The sequence below is a fragment of the Carlito syrichta genome, unplaced genomic scaffold (genome assembly GCF_000164805.1).
Source record: "Carlito syrichta isolate Samal-C Ts95f unplaced genomic scaffold, Tarsius_syrichta-2.0.1 Scaffold316491, whole genome shotgun sequence".
Lineage (NCBI taxonomy): Eukaryota > Metazoa > Chordata > Mammalia > Primates > Tarsiidae > Carlito > Carlito syrichta.
Window position 1 is genome coordinate 137150 of NW_007260587.1, and position 10471 is coordinate 147620.

General features: G+C 38.8%; 1 protein-coding gene across 3 annotated transcripts in view; it reads right to left on the reverse strand.

Moving 5' to 3' along the window:
• CCDC18 (coiled-coil domain containing 18) overlaps window positions 1–10471 on the reverse strand; it is a 97873-nt gene that overhangs the window by 37662 nt on the left and 49740 nt on the right. For all 3 annotated transcript variants that reach the window (XM_021707302.1, XM_021707304.1, XM_021707303.1), the window contains one exon: window positions 4962–5078. In XM_021707302.1, coding sequence (XP_021562977.1) covers window positions 4962–5078 — 117 coding nt within the window. The remainder of the gene's footprint in view (window positions 1–4961; window positions 5079–10471) is intronic.

Genomic DNA, 10471 nt, shown 5'->3' on the forward strand with positions numbered 1-10471 from the left:
GAGTGCAGTACTGCATTCTTGGTTCACTGCAGACTCACACTGCTGGGCTAAAGCAGTCCTCACACCTTAGCCTCCCGAGTAGTTATGACGCCACCCCCAGCTATTTTTAAAATTATATTTGTGGAGAAAGTGTCTTGCTATGTTGCCTAGGCTAGTCTTGAATGCCTCAAGATAGGTTTAAATACTATTTTTTCTATATTGGCACATTCTGTCTCATACTTACTTTCCTATTCACAAAAAAAAAGTGAACAACATATTAAAATATATCAGTAATTCAGTCACTGACAAAATTTCAATTACATATATTGAAGTATCGAATGTCAGTTGTATCGCCAACATTAATTCACAAAATATAATCTATATCTATCAAACTTATACTGACACTTCATTGCACTGTCCTTTAACTTCCAGCTGGTTTTAGTTTAAAAGTAAATACAGAACAAATTTTTTTACATTATATTCTCTACCAACTTATTATATTCCCAGAGGATTTATTTTATAATTAAAGTCAATAAAAAAGGAGAATTTAGGTTATAAAATCTACTTTAGAGTGAATTTTATCTAGTATTTAAGATGTATCCAAAGACACTCATAATTGTTGCTTAAAAATAAAATATAGCTGGGCTTGGTGGCTCAGCCTGTAATCCCGCGCCTTGGGAGGCTGAGGTGAGTGGATTGCCTGAGCCCGCAGGTTCGAGACCCGTCTGGGCAGCAAGACCTCATCTCTACAATAAAAAATCAAAAAAATCAGCTGGGTGTGGTAGCGCATGCCTGTAATTCCGGCTACCCGGAAGGCTGAGGCGGAAGAATCACCGGAGCCCAGCAGGTCGAGGCTGTGGTGGCCGGGAGCGGCCACTGCACTCCAGTCTGGGCGACCGAGTGAGATTCCAACTCAAAAAAAAATAAAAAATAAGCCGGGCTCGGTGTAATCCCGCCTGTATCAGCCTGTAATCCCGCGCCTTTGGGAGGCTGAGGTGAGTGAATTGCCTGAGCCCGCGGTTTCGAGACCCGCCTGGGCAGCGAGACCTCATCTCTACAATAAATAAAAAAATCAGCTGGGTGTGGTGGCGCATGCCTGTAATTCCGGCTACTCGGAAGGCTGAGGCGGAAGGATCGCTGGAGCCCAGCAGGGCGAGGCTGCGGTGGCCGGGAGCGGCCACTGCACTCTAGTCTGGGCGACAGAGTGAGACTCCAACTCAAAAATAAAATAAAATAAAATAAAATAAATAAAAAATAAAATATAATGCAGAAATATGATATGAGGCTAGCATCTCAAAGTTTAATTTAATCAATTTATAATTTTGCATGAACACATAATTTTATCATTTTTTAAAGTATTAAAACATTTTAATATGGAATTAAATATTTTCCAGAAATCGAGAGTCCCAAAGTCAGTATTATTTTAATCATATTTATTTCAGCATCTAGAAAAGAATGCATGCCTGAGGCAAAGGCTCAGAGGACTATTTACGAAGGGGGATCCAAAAAAACCCAGAATTATCTTTTACCGGGTGGGCCCCTTGTAGTACATTCAACATTTATTCCTCAGGATCAAATGGTATACCTAGGTTTTTAAGATTGGATCATGATTTGTGGAAGAAACATCCCGAGACGTGGCAAAAAGATTCTTCCACCATGACATTGCACTTGCCCACATAGTGCTGAGGGTTCAGCAGTTTTTGACCAAAAAAAGCATGACTCCTGTGGCTCACCCTCCCTATTCATCCAATCAAGTCCCGAGCAACATTTGTTTTGTTTCTCCAAATGATAAAAAGTCCTCAAAGGGAAGAGGTGAAACAGAAAATGGCAGAAGCACTAAAAGGTATCAAAATTGACAAGTTCAAAAATTGTTTTGAGCAATTGAAAAAGCAAATCAATAGGTATATTATATCAAACAGATAGTACTTTGAAGGTGATTGAAGTTTAAACATGTGAGAATAAGTATATAATTTTTTATTAAAAAACTCTGAGTTTTTTTGGGTTCCCCTTTATATTAGCTTTTTTGCAACTGATAATTAACATGTAGTTTTTACAACTAGCTAAATTCCTATCAACATGCTCTAGGGCCCCTTAATTATTTAGCTAGTTATATGATTTGGGCATATCCACTGATTTAAAAGATTAAAACATCTTTACAGCATCACCTATTAATGACAAAATGGATGCACTATGAATCATTTCTAAAATGTAGCTATTTATAATGAAAACCTCACAATTCTGCTGTTACATGATCTTAATTATACTAACCAGCATTAGAGTTTTCTCTGTAAGACATTACAATTTGTTCTAAAGACAAGTCAAGAGTATTTGTTTTTTGTGTTTTTTATCACAACCATGTGAACAAGTGACATAATACAAGTTCATAAAAAACACAAACAAGTGACAGATGACCTTTTAAATGAGTAAGCCAATGTATGTACAGTTGAGCTAACAATTCAGCAGCAGTAAATGAGCTGTAAATCTAATTTACTTATTTCCTAGTCTGGTCATATATATCTACCATTTCTGGTATCTAATTTGGTTTGAGCTTAGGTATATATTTTCAACTGTTTTAAAAATCATCCTAAGTTTATTTTGTGTGTAAATGCCTGTTATTCACCCTAGTCTCTGATGTTGTTTCTAAGACTACAAAGTCTAAGTTTCAACCTACTCCCTTATTACACGTGCTGCCTACTTCTAGATTCCATCTCTGCTCAGTTAATTTACTCTGGAGTGGGGTATGGACAGTTGAACAAATGCCAAAATAATGTATTTTGTATACTATTTTAAAGAAGATCATAGTTAAAAAAAAAAAAAGGCATTCCTATTTTTAAAAGTCCAAGTATACAGAGGTTAGATTTCTATATATTGGAATAGTAAAATATATGCCCATCTGTCAAAGATGATATAAAAACACTTCATAAGGGAAAGCAGAAGGAAGAAGACACCGGGCTTGGTGGCTCAGCCTGTAATCCCTCGCCTTTGGGAGGCTAAGGTGAGTGGATTGCCTGAGCCCGCGGGTTCGAGACCCACCAGGGCAACTTGGCAAGACCTCATCTCTACACTAAAGCAAAAAATTAGCCAGGCGTGGTAGCGCGCGCCTGTAGTTCCAGCTACTTGGAAGGCTGAGGCGGAAGGATCGCCAGAGCCCAGCAGGTCGAGGCTGCAGTGGCTGGGAGCGGCCACTGCACTCCAGTCTGGGTTACAGAGTGATACTCCAACTCAAAAAAAAAAAGACCATATAAAATCTAAAGATTCCTTCTTTTCTAACCACCAAGGCTATGTAGTTACATGGTGTACCTTAGTCTGAAGTGCTGGTCAAGGACTTATTTGCTCTCAGATCTACTTCTGCCTTTCCCTGCTCTGCTGTGTCATGTAGGAAACTGCATTTCTAGATCACAGATCCACTTGGCTATTGGGAGAGGCCAGTAGCTGCAGCTCAGTTTCTCTACTGCCTTAGTTCCTATGAAACAGGTCCCTTCTCTTTGGCCCCCTCTCCAGATAAGTTGCCTCTGGATATGATCACACTATCTTTTCTTGATGTTCCTCCAACCCTAAGGATGGTACCGGGTCCCTGCTTATGATAAACTCAGTCAGTGAAGTATGCTGTTTGGCTTTCTACCCTTCCATCACCTGTGTATCTAATTCTCTGTATCAATTTCCTCCATTTGAAAGATATTATAAGGGTTTCTGTTTGTCTAATTGGACTTTTCTGATATAGTCAAGTCAACCTTGATTAAGATTCATTGGAAACTATTTCTAAAAATGAATTTAAGGTTAAAACACATACATTATAAATTCTAACAAAGAAATAAAGGAATTATTCGCTAAGAAGAATTGTCCTTTGAGCAAACAAGGAGATGAATAAGATAACTAAAAAAATTTTCAATCTAGTATCTGAGAAACTCAATAAAGAAAGCTGAACTTCTTTTTTTTCTTCTTTTCCTTCCTCACTTCCTCCCTCCCTACCTCCCTACCTCCCTCCCTCCTTCCTTCCTTCCTCCCTCAACCTCCTCAGCTCAGGCGATCCTTATGCTTTAGCCTCTTAGGTAGCTGGGACTAAAGGTATGCACCTCCACACACGGCTATTTTTTTTTTTTTTTTTTTTCTAAAGACAAGGTCTCACTATATTGCCTGAGTTGGTCCTGAACTCCTGGCCTTAAGCAATCCTCCCGCCTTGGCCTTCCCAAGTGCTGCGATTACAGGTGTGAGTCACTGCACTCAGTCAGAAAGCTGAATTTCTTTTTTTTTTCGAGTCAGAGTCTCACACTATTGCCCACGCTGGAGTGCAGTGGCACGCTCACAGTCACTGCAGCCTCAACCTGCTGGGCTCAGGCAATCCTCCACACCTCAGCTTTCTAAGTAGCTGGAACTACAGGTGCACACCATCATGCCCAGCTAATTTTTCTTGATTTATTGTAGAGATGGGGTCTCGTCAAGTTGCCCAGGCTGGTCTCAAACCCATGGGCTCAGGCAATCCTCTCACCTTAGCTTCCCAAAGTGCTGGGATTATAGGCGTGAGCCACTGTGCCCAGCTCTAAGTTGAATTTCTAAACCTAATTCTCAATACTTCCAACAACTAGAAGGAACAAAAACAAAATGGAAAATTTTTGAAGAACAAAAACAAAATGGAAAATTTTTAAACCTCTAAATCTAAAACAATATTCTGTTATATAATTTCATATTAGAATTACTCTGTGTTCTTAGTAAGTTTATTCTTCTGATACCTAAAAATAAGTGTAAAAATTAGAATTTTAAGAAATCATCTTACATTGCATTAAAATAATATTTGCTCTTTAAATGATATACAATTGTAATTTTACTGAAAAAAATTTTTTTATACTGGATACTTAGAAGATGTACTTTTAAAGTATCTTGAAAATAAGGAATCATTTGTCCTGGCTCTCACGCTTCTTTAAAAAGAAGAAAGAAAAAAGAATTACTGGAAAAATATGCTATATATAGAGGAAATGTTAATTTACCTCTTCAGATTTCTTCTTTAGCTGTTTTTCAAACTTTTCCTTATTTCCTTCCAATTGATTCAAATGCAAGGCAAGTTCTTCTTTACAAATTTCCAGTGCTGAATCTAGTTGTCTGACCTAAACAGGGGGGAAAAAAATCCCCCAAACAGGAAAATCAACTAATATTAATGCTTATTATATACTCAACATTTTACAGACTTATCTCCATGTTACCTCGCTGCTTCAAACAGTAAATATGCACTCCTACTTAGGTTATAAAATGATATTACAGAAGATGTTTACCGAGAAAACTAATTCACCATTACATATAAGGGAACCAAAAAGGAAACCAGAGGATGGAATCCTGAAGTGAGGAAAGGCATTCCAGGAAGAGAGAGTATGCTCAAAGGCAAGGCCTTGTGAACGGTAATGGTGAGAAGCTGCCTGGAGCTTAGGGCAGCAAGAATGTAAGGGAAATGGTTATTGGCAAGATAAACTGGCATCAACTGTCAAGAACCTATGGGTCAAACATCTATAATGCTTTCTTCAAAATGTAAGTAGTACTTTAGCTGTCTTGAATAAGAAAAACAGGAAAGTGAATATAAACTAGTGTATTGTCAATGATGTTAACTTGAGAATATTTTGAAATGATAAAGTTATTGATAAAATGAAAAATTTTGTCAGCTAGAAAAAAAATATAAGGTTTCTCTGCTTTGAATCAGTGAAAACATTTCAGAAAGGCAGCAGTTTAATTTGATTCAAACGTTCATACAGCTGCAAATGCTTTAACTATCTTAATATTAAAAAGCAACTCAAATTCTGTCATTTTTTTTCAAACAATTAGATCAGGGCCCAAGATTTGCATACATTTCAACATCCCATCTCTTAATGAGATTCCTGTCTAGTTCCTTTCTTTTCTTTATTGTAAAGGATCTTCTCAGTGGTATTTTTTCTCTTAATGCTAATACCATTCAAGTAAGCAGTCTTGGAAAGTATGGAAAAAAAATCTCAGTAAGATGAAGAGAAAAAGAAAATGTTCCCTCTTGCAGGTACTATTCTATATCATGAAATTACGATGTAGAATAGTACCTTGCAATTCTTATTTCTAAAAAGGAAATCTTGTAAGATACACAGTTCTCAAAGACTGTCCTTACAGTCTGTGCATGTAACCATTAACATCTAAAAAAATCTGTAATTCCGAATGACTATTTTTGCTAGAAAAATGTTGCTCTAATAATAATTTTTAAATTAACATTTCTTTTATTAAAAAAATTTGCTTTGTAAGTATTTATGGGTTTTCTATGTTAAGCAAGAGAATGGGCATTGGTACTTGTATCATCTTCCACACAGAGAAAAAATAAAATCTATGATTCTGTCAGAATAATAATTAACAATGTAATAACTCATTCAGGCAAGGTTCATCACTAGGTGTTAAAACCACTGGTTATAAGGTTATTGAGGAACAGGACATTCACACGGCCTCAAAGAATCACTTCAAAGTTTCTTGCTAATTACCAAGAAAAAACATGCTTTTGAAATAGTGAGATCTGGCATTCACCACCTTAAACAAGGTAGCCTTTTACCTGTATAATCCTGAGAGTGTCTCCTTAAATTTTGTGCCAGAGGCATCTCACTTGATTTGGTCCTAGGTCTGTCTGAGGCATGGCTAGATATTTTGTAAATCTAACAAGCTCCCAGGTGATGCTGATGCTGCTACTCCATAGACCATGCTTTGAGTAGAAAGACTATAAAGAACATTTCTAAATAACTGGGGAAATGTCAGTATGGACTATGTGCTGCATGATGCAATTAAATCAATGCTGACTTTCTCTGGTGTGTAGTGGTGGTGTGACCACTGGGAGAAAGTTTCTGTTCATAGCAGATGCATGTTTATTATGACATAAGTAACCGTCTCTCAGGTGGTCTAGCAAAAAGGAAGTGAGGAGGGTAGGTACACACACAAGCATGCACATGTATGTAGAGAGAGATGGAGTGAGTACAGCTAGGGTTTAACAGACAGTAAATCTAGGTCAGTAGTACACAATTGTTCCCCATATTAGTCTTTCAATTTTTGTTATAGGTTTGAAATTTTTAAAATAAATGTAGTTAAAAATTAACAAATCGATTAAAATTAATGCTTAACTTTGAAAATCCACTACTCTGCTCAATTTCTTATTTCAATGGAGAGTTCAATATCTGACTCTCAGACAAATAAACATTATAAAACTGAATAAAACCATGTGTAAATATACATGTGTATACAAATACACACACACACACACACACACACACACACACACACACACACATACTCTCAATGAAATCAAAACAAAAACAAACATCACTCTGCTGAACCAAAGAATCTCCTCAGGAATACAGTCTGGGAACAACTAGGTGGGGCTATGCATCTTCAACAAAAGCAGATAAGCTCTTCATTTTTGTTTATTTTTCCACTTAAGACTTTCTTTTTGTGGGGGGGGCAGTGAAGTGGAGGGAGATAGAATCCGAAACAGAAAATAAAAAAAAAAAACAAAAGAAAATGAATAAATATCTAAATCTAATAAGGACCTTCTCAATTTTTCTATTTAATAGAGAACAATTTGCTTTCTTGTTACCAGTTCAGAATTTTCTCATCAACCTATTAGCTCTCATTAATTAATTATAAGCAATTCAGCCGGGCTCAGTGGCTCAGCCTGTAATTCCACGCCTTGGGAGGCTGAGGTGAGTGGATTGCCCAAGCCAGCGGGTTCAAGACCCACCTGGACAATTTGGCGAGACCTCATCTCTACAATAAATCAAAAAATTAGCCAGGTGTGGTAGCGCACACCTGTAGTTCCAGTTACTTGGAAGGTTGAGGTGGAAGGATCACTGGAGCCCAGCAGGTTGAGGCTGCGGTGGCCAGGAGCGGCCACTGCACTCTAGAGACTCCAACTCAAAAAAAAAAAATTATAAGCAATTCAACTTTAAACTCATCCTTATGACTCTCCTATAGACATAAAATAGCTAGGACTACAGATGTATTTGGGGTTTTTTTGTAAAGATGGGATCTCGCTAAGTTGTCCAAACTGGTATCAAACTCCTGGACTCAAGTGATCCTCCTGCCTTGACTTCTCAAAGTGTTGGGATTATAGGTGTGAGCCACCACATCCAGCTTGGACCTACACTAAAAATGGAAAGTAGAAAACACTGAATATAGAGCAGTTACAGAACCTTGGGTAATTTAGTATGTGCTAAAGACTTATATACCTCGTTTCATTTAATTCTCACTAATGCTATATGGTGGTGTTATCTGTATTTTACAGATGAAGATATTAAAATTCAGAGAGCTTAAATAAACTGGCCGAGGTTACGACTAGTGAGTAAGCACTTTGCAGCCAGAACTAAAGATCAATTTACCAATAAAGTTCATGTTTTTAACCATGAAGATACACTAGCCAGAAACCCATATTTCAGCTAGAAATTCTGGATCAATCTCCTCACTAATCTTAAAGCAGAACTGGTAAAAACAAGCAAAACTGCATTACTTTTAGTTTCATCTCCCTCCACCTCCTCTGTTAATTCTTTTTGGTAATAAGTAGCAATTATAACTAATGTTTAAAAAATTTTAGCCGGGGGGACTTCCGGCAAGATGGCGACGGGGAAACCTGGTCTGTGAAAGCCTCTGCAAAGGAGAACTGCAGTGGGTCTCTGGCTCTCACCCCGGGGGCTGCGGACCCCAACATCGCAGCCTGCTCTTCATACGGAGCTCAGCCATTGCCACTGCTGGGGCATCGCAGCGAACTGGACAGCCACTGCAGCGCAGACGCTGCCACTGCCGCTGGAGCCACCGCCGCCGGTAGCACATTGCACCACGCAGGCCAGAGGCAATCCATGACGTCAGTCCTTGAAGCCCCTTCAGGGAAGATTTGCTGGGATCGCTGCCACCTCTCCTGCAGCTGAGACATCCTGCCCCCCATGAGTCCCCTGCCTGTGCCCTGAGGGAGAAATCCAGCTCCAATCTCTGTCGGTTCCTGTCCGGCCCCACCCCCCCTGGGGAGAGCAGCTGAGATAGGACCACCTGCTGGCAATTCAAGGTAACAACACCGAAACGGGAGAAACATGGTTGAAAAACACATAGGCCAGAGTGGTGAATGGAGAGTGATCTGAACTGTCCTTCACAGCAAACCAGGGGCAACTGACCCTAACTGCAAACTAATTTACCTGCTTGAAAAGAAAGCTAGAAATCAGAACTGAAAGGACATTGGACTTAAACAAAAAGTCTCAGAGTGTGCTTCATTGATTCTGTTAGTTTAATGACTTAATTCTATTCCTACTGTATTGTTCCTTTTTTTTTTCCATCTTCCTTTTCTTCTCTTTTCTTCTCTCTGTAAACCATATCTTTGTATAGAGGAACAGCACACCAATAAGGTGGTTGGTTAGCTTGTATGTTAGCATCACTATATGGTTTATTTTTTTTTGTATGGGAGTTGGTTCATCTGTAGCTATGGTCTATTGTTTTTATCTGTTTCAGTATAGGTCTCTCTCTCCATTTGTTGGCACACTTGTTTGTTTCCCCCCTTACTGCTCTATCTCTCCACCCCCCTCTTCAACCCACTGTCTGCTCCATTCTCTTCCCTCTGCTAACCACATTTTATTTCAGGGAGTAAACCTACAGCCCCACTGCACGGACAGATTCCAAGACAGTGGAAAGTGGGTTCCAGATTATCCACACACCTGTCAGCAAATACCAGGACCTGCAGATAGATTTTGAATCACAGCTCCCCCCTTAAGTAAATCTCAAAACTGCAAAAAGGACCACCCCCAACATACAGTGCAACTCCAGAATTGAACAAAGTAAGAGGGCATAGGCATACATAAAGAATAGGAGATTGAACAAAAAGAAGTAAAGCCAATCCCTTTACCCCTGAATAACAGAATTAAAGAAGACAGTGACGTGGAGGGAAGGAAGAAGTAGGGAGGGGAAAAAAATCGCACAAATGAAGAAAAACCAAAAGAAGAATATAGGTCTCACACAGACCCCTGTGAGAACAGACACTGAGAAAACAGATTCTGGAACACAAACAATAAAGAGACCCCAGAATGACTGGTCACATGCAACAAACCCAGACATCAAGACATTAATGGAGAGAATTTAAAAAATTGAACAGAGACAAGAGGAAAATAGGAAGGAGCTGATGTCAGAAATAACAGCAGTAAAGAATACCATGATGGAAATGAATAACAGACTAATAAGCATGGAAAGCAGAATTAGACAAGCAGAAGAAAGAATCTCAGAGTTCGAAGACCAAAACACAGAACTAACCCAAACTGTCAAAAGCATAGAAAAGAAGCTCAAAAAGACAGAACAAAACCTGCAAGAGATGAATGATCACTTCAAGAGACCAAACCTAAGAGTAATTGGGCTTCCTGAGGCAGAGAGAGAAACAGAAGCCACACTGGAACAAACATTTCATGTAATCATTCAAGAAAACTTCCCTCATCTCATCAAGGATGAAAAAATTCAAACACAAGAGATTCAGAGAACTGCTGTA